Source organism: Taeniopygia guttata, chromosome 4 (genome assembly GCF_048771995.1).
Source record: "Taeniopygia guttata chromosome 4, bTaeGut7.mat, whole genome shotgun sequence".
In the NCBI taxonomy this organism is placed as follows: Eukaryota; Metazoa; Chordata; class Aves; order Passeriformes; family Estrildidae; genus Taeniopygia; species Taeniopygia guttata.
Genome location: NC_133028.1, coordinates 64,221,476 through 64,240,589, shown reverse-complemented (window position 1 = coordinate 64,240,589; position 19,114 = coordinate 64,221,476). Strand labels below are relative to the sequence as shown.

General features: G+C 41.9%; 1 protein-coding gene and 1 long non-coding RNA gene across 3 annotated transcripts in view; one reads left to right on the top strand and one right to left on the bottom strand.

Annotated features, from left to right (window-relative positions):
- The first annotated feature begins 4,170 nt into the window (after positions 1–4,170).
- The window catches only part of HSPA4L (heat shock protein family A (Hsp70) member 4 like), a 19,144-nt gene continuing 4,200 nt past the window's right edge, over positions 4,171–19,114 (top strand). Inside the window, exons 1-13 of the mRNA XM_041715997.2 lie at positions 4,171–4,480; positions 7,708–7,765; positions 8,381–8,521; positions 9,430–9,552; positions 10,869–10,968; positions 11,833–11,966; positions 12,586–12,830; positions 12,916–12,992; positions 14,124–14,275; positions 14,785–14,891; positions 15,126–15,259; positions 16,462–16,664; positions 18,738–18,839. Coding sequence (XP_041571931.1) covers positions 4,374–4,480; positions 7,708–7,765; positions 8,381–8,521; positions 9,430–9,552; positions 10,869–10,968; positions 11,833–11,966; positions 12,586–12,830; positions 12,916–12,992; positions 14,124–14,275; positions 14,785–14,891; positions 15,126–15,259; positions 16,462–16,664; positions 18,738–18,839 — 1,683 coding nt within the window. The 5' untranslated portion in view covers positions 4,171–4,373. The remainder of the gene's footprint in view (positions 4,481–7,707; positions 7,766–8,380; positions 8,522–9,429; positions 9,553–10,868; positions 10,969–11,832; positions 11,967–12,585; positions 12,831–12,915; positions 12,993–14,123; positions 14,276–14,784; positions 14,892–15,125; positions 15,260–16,461; positions 16,665–18,737; positions 18,840–19,114) is intronic.
- The window catches only part of LOC140684007 (uncharacterized), an 18,466-nt gene continuing 16,010 nt past the window's right edge, over positions 16,659–19,114 (bottom strand). Inside the window, exons 3-4 of one of the 2 annotated variants that reach the window (XR_012055788.1) lie at positions 17,546–17,668; positions 16,659–16,827 (exon numbers count right to left, since the gene is read on the bottom strand). This is a non-coding gene — a long non-coding RNA (uncharacterized lncRNA). Of the gene's footprint in view, positions 16,828–16,956; positions 17,669–19,114 lie in introns of those variants that run through there. The other variant, XR_012055787.1, reaches the window with a different exon arrangement.

Below are 19,114 nucleotides of genomic sequence, written 5' to 3'. Positions count from 1 at the left end.
TGTTTAAATGTCTCAGCTATGCAGGCAGTCTGTGCTGAAAAGCAGGGTATCTGTATGCATAACAACGTGCTTAAATTTCTCTTCTGTTAGGTGCTGCTGGGCAACAGTTCCAGGAACTGGGCACTGAATTATTAAAATTACAAATACAGATGGACTTCCTGGCCTGTACAGGATTCCTAAGTAGGTAGTTCAGTATAGGGAATTGTTGTGCACCAGGCCTTCAGTTTTTGATGTTATGGACAGACACCACTAAGGTAGCTTTTACAATTAACACCTTTTAAATCTTCTATCCTCACATTTATTATGAACTGATGAGGGTGTTAGCAACAGCTTTTCCATTTACAGTTATTTCTGCCTGACAGACTTACTACTGAAGAGCCAAGCCATTCCACAGTAGGATGAAGAAAACAGAAATTGATCAAAATTACATTTCTTCTCTGCTGGATTTGATGTGCATTTTACAGAACTTGTACAGGCTTCCACTTTTATTTTGTAGAATTATATTCTGTTCACAACTTGGTGAAAGCTTTTGGTAGAAAACTAAGGACTGGTTTTCCTTTTCCTACTCGGAGCCAGGTATTTGGAGTAGGACAGGTTTGTGGGTAGAATAATTTTACTAGGTTGTTCAGTAACATTTGAAATACATTTAATAATACTAATTCTTGCTGTGAAGATTATCTTCAAATAAATAGTTCTTTAAAAAACCACAAAAATGTTCTTGAGAAACCAGGACTTTGTTCCCTGCATCCCTGGGGAAGTTCTGCCACCCAATAACAGGAAGGAGTTGTTAGTTCCCAAAGTGCTGTGTTTCAAGGTTCTCCTCTCTTGGTATGCCAGAAAGTGAAATAAAATCTGAATAAATGTTGGCATAGAACCTGCTTAGGTCATTTGAGAAAATACCAGGGATACTTAAATTCTTACATAATGCCCTGCATACCTCTGGTAATCTGTCCTAAATATCACAAACCTTGAAGCATTCCCCATTAGCACTACTGATGTCTGCCTTTCAGACTGAAGGTGATTTCACTGTTTTATGCTTGTTCTGAGCAGGAGGCCTGCAGTTCATGCTGGTTTTATTTCAGAGTGCTGTGCCTCTTGAGGCTTTACCAAAGAATTGCCTCTGCTCTGGTCATTAACTTACCACTAGAATAGAGAAGAGTATCAAGATTACTAAAACCACAAATTATAACAATTTAGAGTAAGGTAATGGGTTTACTAGCACAAAATGTGAAAATGAGAGGATTTGTATGTGTTGTGTATGTGTATTTTGTGAGTGATCCTTATTTCATTCATGTTGTTCTGAAGGTGCAAATGAAGCTGATTAGTATGATTTTAACAACTTCTCATCATGCTGCTTATTTTGATCCCAGTGGAGACCTTTAATTAAATATATCACCTGTTATTTCTCCGTTGAGACTGTGTTTTCCAGATGGGATAACTTTCTGAAACAACAAGCCTACTACAGTAGCTGCTTTCAGCAAAACTGGTTTCTGTCAGCTAAGCAGCAACAACTATTATCAAATAGCCTCTCATTTGCATATATTAATGTTGATCCAAAACAAGATATGCTAAATGCTTTTTAGCTATGTTAGGACACTTATTTGTATTGATCATGTAAGCATATATTTCATATGTGTGTATCAGTGGCCTGAATTGGACAAAATTATCTTTCTGCCGTTATGGAGGACTTAGAACCTTACTTGGCATTGCAAGTGGATTTCATTTCAGATGTAGCTGGGTTAAATCTTCAGTTAAAAAAAAAAGTATCTTCTCCCAATATAATTTGACATAATGAGAGGGATTTGGATTTGTCTCTCCCCAAAAAATAGCGCGCATGTTTTTTGCTGGTGAAGAAAAAAAACCAAAAACAGTGATGGTTCCTAATACAGCCCTTAATATGTTTTAGAGGACACTATTGATCACTAATGAACTGCAATGTACTTGGTATAAAACTATTTCACTCATACTAAAGAAGGAAAAAAATGAGCTGTGCAAGTTTTAACAGCATTGAAAGAATTCAGAGCACCCTTAGGACGAGAGTGACCTCATTTAATTCCTAAGCCTTCTACTTGCCCAGTAGAGCTTAAAAAAAGCATCAGAAGAAGGATCACAGCTTTTCTAAATTTAGCCATTGGTACCAGCTAACAGAGTGTGACACCAGATAAATATTTAATGGTCAAAGGATCCTCCTTTGGAGTGATCCATTAGGAGAAAAGTTGCTTAGTGTTCTTTACTACAGAAAGACCAAGGAATCCAAGAAAATACTTACTTGCCTCTTGTTTGAAATTCTCAGTGTTTCCATTTTGTTGATACTAAAACAACATTGAAAAGGCTTTTACCTGGCTGGCAGCATTTTAAGCCAAATCACAGCCCAAAAATATAAAGACCCAAGCATATAGAGGCCTAGAACACTTAGTACAGTATTTCTTGAGAAAATTTCAAATGGCTCAGGATCCTTCTCAGTACTGAGGATAAATCTTTGCATGTACATAAATGAGAAAACTCGTATTTCTGAGGTAGTAATTTTCAAGAGGGAAAGACCAAACCTTGTGGAGTACTGGTAACTTAGGATCCAAAAGAAGTGTTTGGGAGGCATTTAAATGTCTGGCTTCAAAGAAATTAAGCCCAGCAGCGTTCCTAAGATTTCACCCCAGCCATTAAGTTTGATGTGAAACCCTTGGCTCATGGAATATGTACAAATAGTTTTTTTTTGAGCTGCTGACATACCAGATGTGATCCACGGGCCAAGAACTGGAAAGACTGGGGCAACCTCAGTCCCAAAATTGCTACAGGGGGCAATGATGAGAAGGGGGCTGTGCTCAGGTACGTCTGTGGCTTACCTGGCTGGAGTGAGTTTTGTTCATACTCACAGGTTGGGCATCACACAGCACACAGACGACTTTTAGGAAATGCCTCCAAGAATTTGGCTTACCCTGCTTGTATCTCAATCTCCAACTCTAGACAAAGCAAATAAAAAGTCCACTGGCACTTTCTGGTGGCCATCAGGAATGTTTGCACAAGTCTGTTCCCCAGAGCAGCTTCAAACCAGCTGGCTTGGGTTGCACAACCACACAGGAGCATTTGCATTTATTTAATCTCTTTGCCCCCCAGGTTTCTATTCAGTGGGGAGTCAGCCTCAAGTGGTGCTGCCAATACCTTGAACCACTGTTTTCCTAACAGGGGTGGAAAGAGCAAAGAAGGAATTGGAGTTGGGGGGTCTGCCTCCCTGGCTACTGTAGATGGGACTGGACCTGGTTTGCCTTTCTGATCCTCATCCTAGCAAGTAAAAATGAGATAATTAAGGCAAGTTACAAATATTTCTGTGTACCAGTGGTTTCCCTTGCCTCTGGAGGTTTTAGAGGACTTTTCCTCTATGTTTTAATTAGGAATATTCTGGTTATTTAGTAGACCATTGAGACTGTGACAAATGGGAGAGATAATCCAGCCTCTTGACAGGGATGTTAAACTAGTTTAGTCGTTTTGTGCTTATTTTTAATCTCTCCAGTGGAACAAAACTGTGCAGTGCAGTGTCACATGCTGTGTCACAAAGACGTCACATTGCTGTGTGAAACAGTGTCATTTTTAGAAGCAAGTAAGTACCTGGGAAACTTTTCCAGCCTGTACGTTTGTTTCGTGGAGTTTCAATCCACAATTACCCGATACCCATAAAACACGGGGTAAGCAGAGATACTTGGGGTTCGGGCTGACTATTTTCCCCCAGGAAAGAAAACAGACAAGGCTGTTTCTGGAAATACACAGAGCCCAAGCGCAGCTGGGACGGCTCTTCCATAGGTGTTGGCAGTGGGCAGAAGGAAGAACCCGGCGGCGGGAGGCACCAAGAGCCGTGCCCAGCTCTGTGCCTGCTGGCCCGGGCATAACCGGGCTTCCACCGCTGGGCTCTCCCGGTGCCATCCGCTCCTGGGTGCCCTCCTCACGGCAGGGGCATCTGCCCGTCACAGCAGCTCCGCGGGGCTCACTGCGAGCACGGCCGCGCTGCACTAATGGCTCGGATCGCGATAATCCCATTCATTGATCGGCCCGTGCGGCACCGGGGGCCGCGGGCGGCTGCGCTGCGCGGAGCCTTTAAGTCGGCCGGGGCGGTCCCTGCGCAGCGCTGCCGCTCTGGGCGGCGCCGCTCCCGCCCCGCTCGCCCGCATCCCTCCCGTTCCAGATCCTTCTGGAAGGGCAGCGCCGCCCGAGCCCTGCCGGAAAGAGCCGAGGCGGCGCCGGGGTCGGGCGGGCTCCCCGCCGGCGGCGCCTGCGCACGGCGGGCCCGCTGCCGGTTGGTGCCGGCGCTCCGCAGTGGGGGAGCGGCGGGCGCGGAGCCGCGGCCAGTCCCGGTGCCAGCCCCAGTGCCAGCCCCGGGCGCAGCCATGTCCGTGGTGGGCATCGACCTCGGCTTCCTCAACTGCTACATCGGCGTGGCGCGGAGCGGCGGCATCGAGACCATCGCCAACGAGTACAGCGACCGCTGCACGCCGTGAGTACCGGCGCGCCCGGGCCCGCCCGCCCCACGGGGCTCCCCCACGTCCCCCGCGGGATGCCCCGGCCGGCCGAGCCGGGAGGCGGCGGAGCGCCCCTTCCCGGGAAGGCGTGTGCCGGGAAGCGCTCGGTGTGCCCCCCGCGCGTCCCGGCGTGTCCTTGAAACGCCGCGCTGCGCTGCCCAGCAGCCGCGCGTTCCGCGGGCTCGGCGCGGTGCTCTCCCCGCAGGGCTCCGCTTTCCTCCGGAGTGTCTGCCTGCCCAGCTCCGGAGCGCTTCCAGTAACAATTACGCCAGTGGTGGCGAGACTGAGGAGGAGGAGGAGGAGGTTGATTGAGCAGGGAAGCGGCGCGATGAGCTCCCTTGCTTTGAACCTGTTCCTGCTTGCAGCGCGTCTGCTGGCCCTGGAATACCGAGGTCTGGCGAGGGAGGGGGGCACTGGGCAACGTCCGTGATGATGGGAGACGCAAGAGTAGGTGGAGATGTTGCTCCTGTTTCTATGGGATACGTCGAGGATTTTTAGAGCTCCATCTGTGCATAATTTTGAAGGAGGATTCAGGAATTCGTGTAATACTCGTAAAAATCGGGGGTTGGTTGTTGCTTCTCTTTTTAGAAAGGGGCTTGTAGCCAACTGAGAAAGATGTTTCTGCTGTGCGAGACTGTAGTAACTTCACTGCTGCCCTTGTCTCGGAGAAATGTAGGTTTGCTTTCTAAAAAGCGCAAAGAAGGTGATTGCTGAAGAGCATCTCGTCTGTTTTAATGGGAATACACTTAAAAATTCATTTTATTCTTTAGAAGAATATTCTTCTCGTATTAACTCGGGAAGTAATTCTCCTTTGTGCACTAGATATGCAGTGAGAACTGAAATTCTCTGGCCTTTCAAATGCAAAGTATCCCATGAAATTGTTGCCCCACAGAATCCTCAAGCAGCTGCAGTTTCTTTCCCCCTTGTGATGAAGAGCATTTCCAATTTTTAGTTCTTTTTGGAGTGTGTTGTTTGCAGGTAGGCTTACCTGCATTTGCTATTTTTCACACTAATGTCTGATTAACTGTACTTTCAAGATACTTGTAAAGTGATTATGAAAGAGGTTCGCGTTAGCAATTATAGCACCTGGAGTGCACATACTGTCACACTTTAAGTGACATTTTCATCGACCTTTTCTGTCTCAAAATGTGGCAATACCGCAAATGTTGAGGAACGTATTTTCTAGTGTCACTGCCTTGAGAGAAATCAAACAGAGGTAAATAGGAAAGTAACAGGTTCATTACTGTTATGTAAGTTTCTCATAGTAGCTAAATCTTTAATTCAAGTGGGATTTGAGTGATACAGACAGATCTAAGTCTTCAATCATCAGAACTTTCCTTATTGCACATAGCAACACAGTAAATTAACATATGTGAATGTTCCTATGGAGGTGCCCACATCGTGCAGGTACTTGAGTAAGCTATTAGTTAATTACATTCTATAATCCAGTGCTTGGGATTGTCAGTGTTAGTACAACCATGTTTCATCCTGCAAGCTTTAGCACAAGCACTTTACAAAGAAGGGAAAAAGATCCTGCCAGTTAAGCCATGCATTTCAGTAGAACTTGGATATTTCCTGCCTTTTTTTGGCCCTGCATCTCTTTGAAAACTGACCCTTGACTTTTCCTGAGCTGGGAACTTCAGCAGGGCTCTTGAACACATTTCCAGTGCCTCTGGCATGTTACACTCATGGCAAGTGGCCCTTTCAAGTGCTCTACCTCACCACTGTGGTTTTTTGGGAAAACAAGACAGTTGCTGATAGCTCATGACTTATTTCACACCAGGTGTGATTAATGCAATCACATGCTGTAATTAAGATGATGTAATAAGGAATCTTGGAAACGACTGAATTTTTTGAAGCCAAGGAGGGCACATTTATTTTTTTGGCATCTCAGCTTCCCAGCAGCAGGAGAGAAAAACCATCCATCCCCCTGTGCTGGAAGTAATTGAAACAACCCCTGGCAGGAGCTGTGCTGGCTCTGAGCTGGTTCTGCATGGGGTAATGTGCGGGTTGTGCTGTGAGCAGAGGCAAGATTCCCGCACTGAAAAAGTGTGATGCAATAGCATTTGTTTGTAAATCATTTGCTTGCCGTGGAAATTGCTCATTTATCTGACTACCCCTAATTATCACAAGGCGTAATTGGAGAACGGTAGCGTCTTGACAACTTCAAAAATCGTAAAAGTTGTTCGTGAAAGCTGCACTGCCTATTTGAAAATACAGGGAAATGCCTCGTGTGTTTGGAGCAGTTAAATCTGGAGAAGGTTTTGGATGTCACAGAGAAGAGGTTGCTAGAAAATACTGCCAAATTGCAGTGCCCTCAGTGATGCAGAGGAAGCAGGAATCAGTCTGCTCGAGTGACCTTTTTGCATGTATTAAACAATTACATTTGAGCTGTGTGCAGTCTGGGGTTCTCCATCACTCCCGAATGGTCGTGGTTGCCTTTTGGGGCAGAGTTGTATTTCGGGTCTGTGATGCAAAGGTGCGGTGTGAGTAACTTCCAGAACAGAAAAGAACATTTCCAAAGGCATTGCTCAGAGGCCAGATGGTGGCTGGGGCCTTGGGCAGCCTTTGCTGATGCAGGGGGTGCTGTTGGTAGCCAAGAAGCTGCGGGGAGCTGTGGATGACAGTAGGGCTTCCCGAGAGCCCTGCCTGCCTGGGAGCTGTCCCCAGGTCTCTCCCTCTGTGCCTGGACCTGCCAGTCCTGGCTGTGGAAGCGCTTCAGAGCTCGTTCAGCTCCCGTGGTTTGTGGGTGCTTTAATTGTTGTTTCAGGATTGCTGCTAAGGGCTCTTGGAGTGTGAATGTGGCCCTGCGAGAGTCAAGGGTTGGTGAGTCAATAGAACCCGGCAGGTAAAGTTCAGGGGTTTGAATGAAATCTCACAGGCTTCTTAGGTTTTAACCCGTGACCCAGGAGTAACTATCAGTGCCTTCCCTTCTGGAACGTTTCAGCTTTTACAGAATTCCTTAAATGCAATTAAAATTACAACAGTTGCAGTTGCTTGCTGTTTCTAAATTCATTTACAAAGAATAAAATAACTAGAATTCCACTTCAGGTTCTGGTGCTTCATGCACTAATGCTGTTATTCAACACATCCATGTTCTGCTGCTTGAATTTTTGTGGGTGTTCTACAGAATGATACTTCAGAACACATATGATGTTTTCTTTTAAAGCTGATTTTTTTTTTTTGTTTGTTTTTTACTTAGAGCATGTATATCTTTAGGATCCAAGACCCGAGCCATCGGGAATGCAGCAAAGAGCCAGGTAAATGGATCAAAACCTTTTTTGACTGATAAACAAGTTCATCTTGGAGAAGATTGTCCTGCAGTAGTTTCCTTTGATAGCTTAAATACTGTGTTCGCTGGGGTTTGTTTGTTTTGGTTCTTTCTTTGGTTAAAAGTCTGTCCTGAAAATAACTAGGTTGAAACTGATGAGAGAATAGGTGTGGGGAGGCTTTACATCTAGATGGGATCTGAATTAGAGGAGAACTTTAAAGGAAGGGAAATGTGTTAATTTGTTGAAGGTTCATTTAAGGTTAATGTAGGTAATAACTTCATTCGTTCCTGCAGGCAGCCACTGCAAAAATATAGGATCTTAAATACTTCACACTGTATCAGAAAGCTCTTCTAAAATAAAAAGTACAGTGAAAATTGGTGGCAGCAAGTTAAATAGATATTAAGAGAGAAGTACATATGAATTTTTCTATTAGGGGCCATAGATTAAAAAGTAGATGGTTTCACTCTTCTCACACTTTGCTTTTCAGTAAATGTGTGGCACTTGACACAGGTCAGTGTGTGCATTAAGCGCAACATGAAAAATTCCTTCTGCCCGGTCCTCTGTGTCAGAATGTCATGGGTAATGAAAATATCTTTGCCACAGATCGTCACAAACGTAAAAAATGCCGTGCATGGCTTCAAAAAACTGCATGGAAGAGCGTTTGAAGATCCTTACATCCAGGCTGAGAGGGCCAAACTTCCCTATGAACTTCAGAAGATGCCAAATGGCTCCGTAGGAGTAAAGGTGAGTGAGAGCTTTGGGTGGAATCTCTCTGGTGGGCTCTTGTCACTTAACTTCCTCTGTGGTCATTTATATTTTCCTTCAGAAAACAAAATACATTCCTGTGTCTCTGAATAAGTCTGTACTTTCTCCAAAATGTCCATTGAGGTTTCTCATCTATCATACTAGTTTTCCATAGTCACATTAGCTTTTCATTTGGCCTTACTAGATTTATCTTCAAATCTGTATAATTACAGTGTGAGATTATTAGTTCCCATCAGACATGCAGAAGCCAAGTGCCAGGAAAACAACATAATGCTCTGAATATGAAATTCGAACAAGTTATCTTTCATTTGATTCCAAACTAAATGGCAGGAGTGCTTGGGATTGCTGGAGAGATGATAGCTTGTTAGGAATTCAGGACACAGAACCTCCCATGAAGGCTGAGGATTCAACCACATTTCCTGAGCAGAGCAGGTCTTTGGAATTGCCTGGTTTACACCTTCCCTGCCTCCTGTGCTTGAGTGACTGTTGCAGGAAGCAAATGTTCCTTGGGCTGGCTCCAAAACTTTTATTTTTAGCCTGTGTTACAGCACAATGTGATCCTACGTGTATTATGCTCTTTTTTTGCTATTTTTTTTAAATTTAAAATGCACAAGCAGGAGAAATACTGTTATCGTTGTGAATAGTCCCTTGAGATAACTGAGGCGTTAAGCTTCCCACAAAAAAAAAAAAAAAAAAAAGCCCAAACTAAACTGTTGAAGGTTTGTTGTAGGGAGTACAGATCATTATAGACAGGGTGTCTAGACTTGTGTCTAGAGCCTGGTGTTCAGGGGGTCTCAATACTCAACATCACAAATAATGCCCCAGCTGCTTATCTTGAGAGCAAGGTTGAGATGATTGATCCCAGAATCCCAAACTCTCTGTTCCAGGTGAGGTACCTGGATGAAGAGAGACTGTTTGCAGTGGAACAGATCACAGGAATGCTGCTGGCCAAGCTGAAGGAGACTTCGGAAAGTGCTTTGAAGAAACCAGTGGCTGACTGTGTGATTTCAGTAAGTTGTCATATATTTATTGCAATCCACAGGCAGTTTTATGCAAGCTAAGACCATTTATACCGTGGTGCAGTAAGAGGTACATGTAGTGGATAGAAGTCATGTTCCCAAAAATGGGCCTTTTTTGCAGGTTTTCCAAATGAGAATAGTTCTTGAAGCATGTGTGACGAGATGAAAAGGTTGTTAAATCAAGAGTGTATTTTCAGAAAGGACACAGTGATGCAGTCTGTCTGTCTCCAAGGGCTGCAGACAGTATTTCTGATTACAAATGGGAGCTGTCCTAGGTGTAAACATATCCTCCTTGCTTCCAAAGAACCTTCTTAAATTCTTGTTAAATTTCTTTCCTGTTGTGTGGGTGAACCCTGTTGCAGTGCAGTTGAGAGTCGCCTGAACTTAGGGATCTGTGGGTTATGCTGATAATTTGACACACCCAAACCACTTGGCTTTATTTGAAAAAGTCATTATATTTTGCTGGATACGAAGTCCTGTGTCTGCTTTTCGCATGGCCTTTGTTTACTGGCCCTGGTGGGAAGTTTGGGCATGAAGGATTGCAGTTATCCCTCCTCTGTCAGGCAGAGCCATGGGAGCTGGAAAGCTGTGTACATGAGCTGTTAGAAATCTGCTTTGATCTTTTTCCTTGCTTCCTTACGCTGGGAGAATACCTCCCACACACCCAGGGATCCTTGGCAATGCCCCACAGTGGTAGCCAACAAAACACACAACAAAATGGAGCTCTGTGTCTGCTGAAGAGGTGCCAGCACATTGCAGCCAGATCCTCAATGGGCTCTGATGCTGCTGTGGCTATTTTTGGTGGCACTGAACCTTGCAGCACACTGTAAGCTGGCACTGTGGTGGCAGTGATAGCTGGAAAAAGGGATACAGGTTCAAGCTGGATTCCAAAATCGCTGCAGTGCTTCTGCCATTGACTTACTGTGGGGCTGCGTGTGAATATTTGTTGGGTTGACTTTGTCCTGCACAAATGTTTCCAGGAACTGGTGATGATTTTAAGATGAAAGACTCATTCAAACAATCTCAGAAAGCATTTTCAGGATTTTTTTTTTGTGTGTATGTTAAAATCTGCTTTATTTAAAACAACCCTGGATGAAACTTCATTTTTGTCATGTTTTGAATTTTTAATTAAAATATGCACTAAATGAATTAGCTAGCTGTTTTATTCAGACAGCCCTATTAATTTGAGGTTAGCTTATAACAGTTTCTTGTAGTAATTTATAGGATAGCTTGATGGGCAAGTCTGACTACTCTAAATTAAAAAAATTGTATCCTATAATATCCAATGTCATTATTTTTGGAAACAGGTCCCCAGTTTCTTCACTGATGCTGAAAGGAGGTCTGTAATGGCAGCTGCACAGATTGCAGGATTAAATTGTCTGAAGCTGATGAATGAAACTACAGCAGGTAAAGGGCTGGGACTTTCTTTTGTCCTTTGAGGCCGTTCAGGCTGTTGAATGTGAGGGTGATGACACCCTGCTCTTACACAATTGGGAGCTTGGCAGAGAGCTGTCCAGGCTAGTACTGCCCATTCCAGTTTGGGAACTGGAAACACAGCAGTGGGGTGGTGTGCAGCACTTGAGAGGCAGCATGAGAGCTGGGGTTTGCTAACCTGAGCACAGTCACGCTTGGGAATGGCTTTGGAAATAAACCTGGGATCTGTAAAGTCGTGGCAGTCCTGTCAGCTGTAGCAACGGCACAACTGTTTCTATAAAGTAATTTACTCCCCTCTTCTGGCTTTGGTGAATTCTAAGGTAGAGCATAGAAAAGACGTAACACTTCATGGGGACTAAAGTTGGAGTTGCTTAAATCAGTAATTTTTATTTTTCTCAATTCTCTTTGCTTTTAAAAAGTCAAAAAAAGCTTTCCAAATGAGTGCTGGTTGTGAAAGCATAGATTTGTGTAAACTAGTCTTCCAGGACATTTCCTTTATCTCTTGGGCATGCTTGAATTTTTCAAAGCTAAGGCATTTCAAGGGAGAGGTGTAGGCATGATTCTTAGTCTGTGCAGTTTCACGAATTGCAGTGTTAATTTGGCAGCAAGCAGAAGTGAAATACAGGGAGAGTCTGTATTAGTGCTAAACCTTCACTTGACATCTTTCTTCTTAGTGAAAAAACTGTTTTCAACATGATTTTGACTTTTAATAACAGTTATGCAGGTCTTTAGAAAGGGTGAACATGGGCAGTGTCTGTCTCTTGGTGGTGCTTTTAATGCATGGTCTGCAGCTGTTGGTGCCATCCCCTTAACCTTCCATGGGTTGTTGTTTTCCAGTTGCATTAGCCTATGGAATATACAAGCAAGATCTGCCAGCCTTGGAGGAGAAGCCAAGAAATGTGGTCTTTGTAGATATGGGGCATTCTGCATATCAAGTTTCCATCTGTGCTTTTAACAAGGGAAAACTGAAGGTAATCGTTTAAGTCATACATTAAAGCCTGAAGTATTTAAAACTCGAAATACTACTCTGAGGAAAGATTAGGTTTTTAAAAAAGTAGAAAATATTTTTTAAACGTGGAATACAAAACCTTTCTGTTACATTTTGGCTGGTTTTGTTACATCAAGTCACTTTTTGTAAAATGTAGAAGTGTAGCATCCTAAAGTGTGTTTTGGAACATGCTTGATAATTAAGGACACTGCAGAGTTTTTGTGTCATATCTCTGAAATATTTGCATATTTAGAGAGCCTCTTAAATGTTGTAGTTGTGCAACTGACTCACTCATGGGAGGTTCTTGAGCTGTCTTGAGACACTCTGAAATGTTGGGGTGTTTTTTGGTGCCATCCATGGGAGTTTGAAGTCTAAATCCAGTGGGATGTGAAAAAAAGCTGAAAATTTTTTGCATCCTGGTTTGGAGACTTTTTGTCTGTGACCTACTAAAGGCTGAAGGCTTTTGTGGGCCTGTTCCTGGTAGCCAAATGCCATCTGAAGCCATGTGGAAGGTGATGATGACGCTTGTTGCTTTGTTGAGTAAATGACACAGCACAAACCTTGTCTCATAACTTCTGGTCTTGTTCTTTGACTCCTGCCAGGTCTTGGCCACTACCTTTGACCCTTTTGTAGGTGGCAGGAATTTTGATGAGGCTTTGGTAGATTACTTCTCTGAAGAATTTAGGACAAAATACAAACTGAATGTAAAAGAGAATCCCCGAGCACTGCTGCGATTGTATCAGGAATGTGAGAAGCTCAAGAAGCTGATGAGTGCGAATGCATCTGACCTTCCCCTCAATATCGAGTGCTTCATGAATGACCTGGATGTCTCCAGTAAGATGAACAGGTACTGGGTGTTGTTCCCACTGAGGGGCAGGGGGCTGTGGTCTCTGAGCAGCCTGGTAACACCAAGCACTCTCCCTGCCCTGCAGAGCTCAGTTCGAGCAGCTGTGTGCTGCCCTTCTGGCCAGAGTGGAGCCTCCTCTAAGAGCAGCCATGGATCAAGCCAGTAAGTAGAAGTTACTTGAGGTTCTGCTAGTAATCCAGTCATTCCTGATCTCTTTAATGATTATCTTTTCAATGTATTTTTGTATTTATTAGAATTGCAAAGCTAAATACTGAAAAGTTAAATGTAAGTTCCATTCATATGCTTGCCATGAATGCATGATCCCATTCCTGCCTCATTTAGTGCACATGCTACTCTGCAACCTTGGTTATTGATCCTTATTCACCCTGTGTCATGGAAAAGGTTGGCAATCTGAATTTATTAAAAAACACCAAACAACCAAACCAAAATGATGATGGTAAAAGATATTGTTCATAACTGCAACCTTCTGGCCAGCCTGTTCCATGTAGTACTTACATGTCCTCACTGACCTGGTAATTTGGCAGGATATTCTTAAATTGAATTACCTAAAGCATGTGCCAATAACAAAGTAATTTTTTTGTTTCTTGCCTAATGTAGTGTAAAGGAGAGAATTAGACTTCAACAGGAAAGGTTTTACCCTTCAATTTCAGCACCTTCAACTAAAAGGGAAGAATCCTGCTGATCTTGTGGCTTGGCTCAATAGGAAATACAGGAATTAAAAAACTGAGTAACTACTGAGCAGAGCTGTTCAAGGACTGACAATTGTTTGAGATGACTTCATACACATATCCCGATTCCAGAATTAAAAAGTTAACCTTCAGGCACAGTGTGCTATTTTTTAGATCTATTGGCTTGAAAGGTTTTCTTTTCTCTTTTGGCAAGCAAAATTAAGCCAGACATAAAATGAGATCTATTTGGATTTCGTTTTGTTTGGGAGAGGTGAGATATTGTCCAGTAGTGCAGAGGACCCAGTTTCACCTTTCTGAGTTCATGCACAGCAGAAGGGGGATGCACATGGACAACACACTTTAAAGAACAGCTGTTCTCATTGATGCTTGGCTTCTGCATTTCCCAGGTTTATGCAACTAGAAAATTTTGTAGGCTACAGGAGGGACAAAGAGTTTTAAAGATCTTGTCAGCCATTAATACATTCAGTGCTTGTCACAGTGACTAGATAATAGAACTTTTATATTTTTTTTCTTCTTTTTTTGTCCAAAGATAGCTTTCTAATACCTTGATGATAACTTTAAGGGCATGCACTCTCTTTTCTAGAACTTCAGCGTGAAGATATCTACAGTATAGAAATAGTAGGTGGGGCTACTAGAATTCCATCAGTGAAGGAACAGATCTCTAACTTTTTCTGTAAAGAGATAAGCACCACGCTAAATGCTGATGAAGCTGTTGCAAGAGGCTGTGCCTTGCAGGTATAGTTCCTGAAATAAAACTTTAGTATTGCTTCTTTTAACATGGTGTACTAATGAAATTCAGCTAACCAAAAGCAAAAGGTACTGCAGCTGAAACAAGATGCAGAGTCTTACTTGTTCTTACTTGCACTAATTCGTGGCAGTGACCATGTCAGAAATTATTTTGTTACATTCATTAATTTGCTGCGGTGTCATGTGAGAAGGATGGGCTTGTTAAAAAGACCTGTTAAATTCTGCTGTTCCACTTCTGTGTAGTCAGTTGGAACTTTTGCTGGGTATCTTTACTGAAAATCACTGAGGAAATAACATCTATTACTTTAGTTAAGTCTTTCAATTCAATTAGCTCTAGGAAGTTTCTGTTGAAAAATGTTGTTTCTGTTGAAAAATGTTCTGTTGAAAATGTCTGATAAGCAGGACCTCCATATGACCTGTATGATGAGTATTAATTCTTGTACTTGCTATTTATTTGACTACATGGATATAATACATTTTTGGTCTCTTTTCTCTAGTGTGCAATTCTTTCTCCAGCTTTTAAAGTACGTGAGTTTTCCATCACAGATGTTGTTCCTTACTCTATAACACTGAGATGGAAATCATCTTACGAAGAAGGAACAGGGTAAGTTGTAGAGTGCCTACAAAACAGTGTCTACAGTATGTTTGGATATAAAGAAAAATGTTGAAATTTTAATTTTCTTTTTTAGCAACTCCAACTCTTGTTAAAAACTGACATAAACTAAATCACTCAGTTGCTTGCTTAGCAGGGCTGCTGATTGTTAACGTACCTTGACTTTGATTATCCGTGAAGTTAAATGCTCAGAGGTTTAATGCTATCTAATGTTTATTGCTTTAGGGAGTGCGAAGTCTTCAGTAAGAACCACGCTGCTCCATTCTCAAAAGTAATTACCTTCCACAAGAAAGAGCCTTTTGACTTGGAAGCTTATTATACCCATCCACATGAAGTGCCTTATCCTGATTCCAGAATAGGTAAGGACATGGGAATAAAACCCCCATCCCTAAGTCCTGTTGATACAGGGGAAAGTGATTCTCTTGTAAGATATGTTACTTCCATATTTTCTAGCTTACAGAAAAGCTTAGGCTCAGCACAGGCTTCTTGATTTTAAGTATAGTGAGCAAACCATATTGACATCTCTGTTTGACATGCCTAAAAAAAATTAGGCGTTCTTCCTTCTATCTTTACAGTTTCTGAATGCTTCAAAAGAAGTAGGAACAAAGGTTTAGTGCTCTATTGTCTGATTCTTTTAGTCTCTATAAAATTGATTAGGATCTTATGTGCCTGCCAGCCTGGATTTTTCAAAGAAATTGGATCAAAGGACCTGCTGCCTGTCTGGACAGATAACTTGTCTCATGCTATCTGTCATGTCTCATTCTGTTAATCTGAGAATATAAAATATAGGTGTTTCCCGAGTTTAAGCATCTGTAGTAGAGTCTAACAAATTAGATGACATAAATAAGTTTCTTGTTTGCTAATGGTACCTTACTTGCAGTTATTAGTACACTCCTCAGGGTCTTTAATTCATTTTATTCACTGATTTATGAATGAGGTACTAAGTTGCTGCTATCTGTTTGGCTGTCTATGCAAGAAGTCTGTGTTCCCGAGGAAGTAACATTCTCCTTTGTATGGACATAATCTACACTTAAATTTTCAGCAAGCTGCAAAACAAAGTATCAACCTCACTGCTTTCAAAAACCTTGCTAAGCACTGTTCTTTTTCCAGAAAGTATAGTACAGCCATGTTATCAAATTTAAGCAGAATATTTTATCTCTGTTAACATTTTATTTTTCAGTGTGAAGTTTGAGTTACGTGGACAAAAGAAACCATTTGAGATGAATCAGAGTAGTTTCTCTAGTGTGGTGGTTACAGAAGGCAACAGAGAAGTAGAACACCTACTAAAGTACTGTCTTTTTTTATGAAATACAGATAAAGGAAAAACATCTTAATTAATTATCAGTGAGCTGATAATAATTGGGGAACCACCTTTTAGTTTATCTACCTGCAATTTACACTGTAGAATTGTCAGCTAAGTAGAAAGTTTCCAAATTGTTTCAGTTACAACATGAAGTTGCCGTTTAAATTAACACCCTTAATGGAATGTGTTTGGGGTTTTTTCCCCCCTCTTTCTCTGCATTTTGGGGCAACATTTAAACCCACTTCTGTTGTTTCCAAGGGCGTTTCACTATTCAGAACGTTGGTCCCCAGCACGACGGTGACAACTCCAAGGTGAAGGTGAAAGTGCGCGTCAACATCCACGGGCTGTTCAGCGTGGCCAGCGCGTCCATCATAGAGAAGCAGAGCCTGGAGGGGGATCACAACGACACCCCCATGGACACCGAGTCGGCAAGTAAGAACCAAGGCAGAGATGAGGAGCTGGTATGTAAAGCTTGTAAACATCTTCACTGTCATTGTGGCAACAGAGCCGATAATTGCAGGGTAAAGGGCCATGTTTGGCTTCTGACAGTTAACCTTCTCCACCCTTAAATTACTTATTTGGTTATGTAACACCTTTCTTCTTGTCTATTGCTTAAGTGTGGCACTAAGAACAAAGAACGGAAAAATGGATTCTAAAAAAAATAGTTTTTTCATTGTTTTTGTCATCTGTCTACTAGTCTTAGCATTACCTAGTGTCACTAGCAAAAGGCAGAATGTTTAATGAGATCTGTTGACAAATAAAATCTAAAGGTATTTATTTCCTCACAAAGTATGTTTTCAATGAGTAAAAAATATATGGTCTTTATACATGGAAAACTGCACTGCCTCCTGAAAGCAGCTCCCAGTGAGGTGCAGCTGTGCCCCCTTGCAGTGCAGAGTTGAGGACTGGATGCCAGGGAAAGCTTTGGAGCTGGAAACAGCAACACCAGCACTGACCCCAGCAGCCTTTCTCGCAGGATTTGGCCTTAGCTGGATATTCTACAGGAATTAGAGCAAATGGTTACACAACTAGCATAACATAATTGGTATAAGCATCTTCTTAAACACTACGCCGCTTTCCAGGAATGTGGGCATATTTGAAATGCTGAGCATGGTGCAGTTCCCTGTGGGCAAGTGCTCCACATGCGATGTTGGTAATCAAGTGAGCAAAGGTTGGAAGTGCTGGAGCTGCCATTTAGTGTAAGAGGCATGTGGAGCTTACTGGGAGTGTGCTGAATTCAGTTTGAGAGTAGCTGCTTCCATGCTCAGGCTTTCCATTTGTGGCACTTCATTCATTCATCTAACACATCTTCTGTTTTACGATGGTGCTTGTCAGCAATTACCTTTCAGTATTGAGGATGATCCCCTCGACTCTGAGGAGGAGGTTTGTCTTGTCTGTGTGTCCTCTTATCCCCTCTCTGGCTCTTTCCCGTAGGCAAAGCAGTTCCTTCCAGTTGTTGGCTTTTCTGTGTGAACAGTAAGAACAGCAAGTGAGGATTTAGATACTACTTTTTTCTGCTATCATGTGACAAAACTTTAAATTTGGTCGAAGTAGTCTTCTTGTTTTCCACTTTAAACTGCAACACAGGCACCTTGCTAGAGTTTGAAATCCTTAAACAATTGTACTTATTATTTTGCAGAACTAGTAGTAAATTATTCTACATGCATATGGAGGCAATCTTGGACCTTTCAGACCTTAGCTAAAGCTTGCTGGTTATTAATGCTTCAGATCTCTGAGTATTAGAATCATCCTGAAAACATCAGGGTTACCCATTACTATGTCATTAAAAGTGTGATGACATGGAGCTGTATTACTTAAACCAAGTGATCTGCACTAGTAATTTAACAATCAGATTGTTAAATTTAGAATAAGGCATAAGAGATAAACAAACTTACTGAAAAAGTTTTTTATATATATATTTTATATATATATATTTATATATATATATATATTTATATATATATTTTTTACCATATATATATTTTGTGTGGTAAGGAGGGAAGATAGTTGCTCATGTACTCCCAAGAGGCTACCACTACAGAAGCTAATTTTTATTGATTTCACAGTCTTGTGAGACAGATGCAGGTAATAATTGCATTATTATAATTACCGTGATTAAATGACTTCTGCTTTGGGTTGCAAACTTTAAAGTTCAGGTCAAAATGATAGGAGGTCAATGTTCTGGCTGTTCCACAGAGAATCCATTGTTCTTTCCTGTGTTGGTGGTGTGTTGCTAGAATGTTCTTTGATTTCATTTTATATGTATTTGTTTCTAACTTAAAGGGAGTATTCACAAGGCTTAGTGTAATTATGTAATGGGGAAAGACAGCAACATGAAGCAGCAGAGTAGAATTTTCATTTAATTTGAAAGATACAAATAGAAATGCAAAATCAAAACGCCTGTTTAAACATGGTGAAGCATAAATTTTTAAGATCGATTGTGAAGTTCATATGTTGTCTGTGATTCGCTGTAATTGATATCAGTCCTAAATCTTCCAGCAAACCTTTGCATTCAGTTATGTAACTCTTTGCAGGATAAAATGCAGGTTGATCAAGAGGAAGGTGTGCAGAAAAGTCAAGCTGAACAACAGAACCAAGCAGATGAGGAAACTGAAAATGCTGGAACTGAAACAAAGGTTTGTATTCAGTGTTGATAGGATATTTTTTGCCCAGTATTCTTACACTTAACTGATTTGCTAGTTGGAAAACATGGGACTGTGTTTAGACTGTGTTTATACTGAAATGGATAAGTAAGGAGTCCTAGCATAGCACTTTAATTTTCAATATAGCATAATTACAGCTTTAAGGTAGGTTTCTGCTGTTTAACCTGGTTTTATAATGAGGGTGGAATTTAGGGAGCTATGGAAACATTGTGAAGAATAATATGCAGTGCTTTAAGCTTTTGAACAAG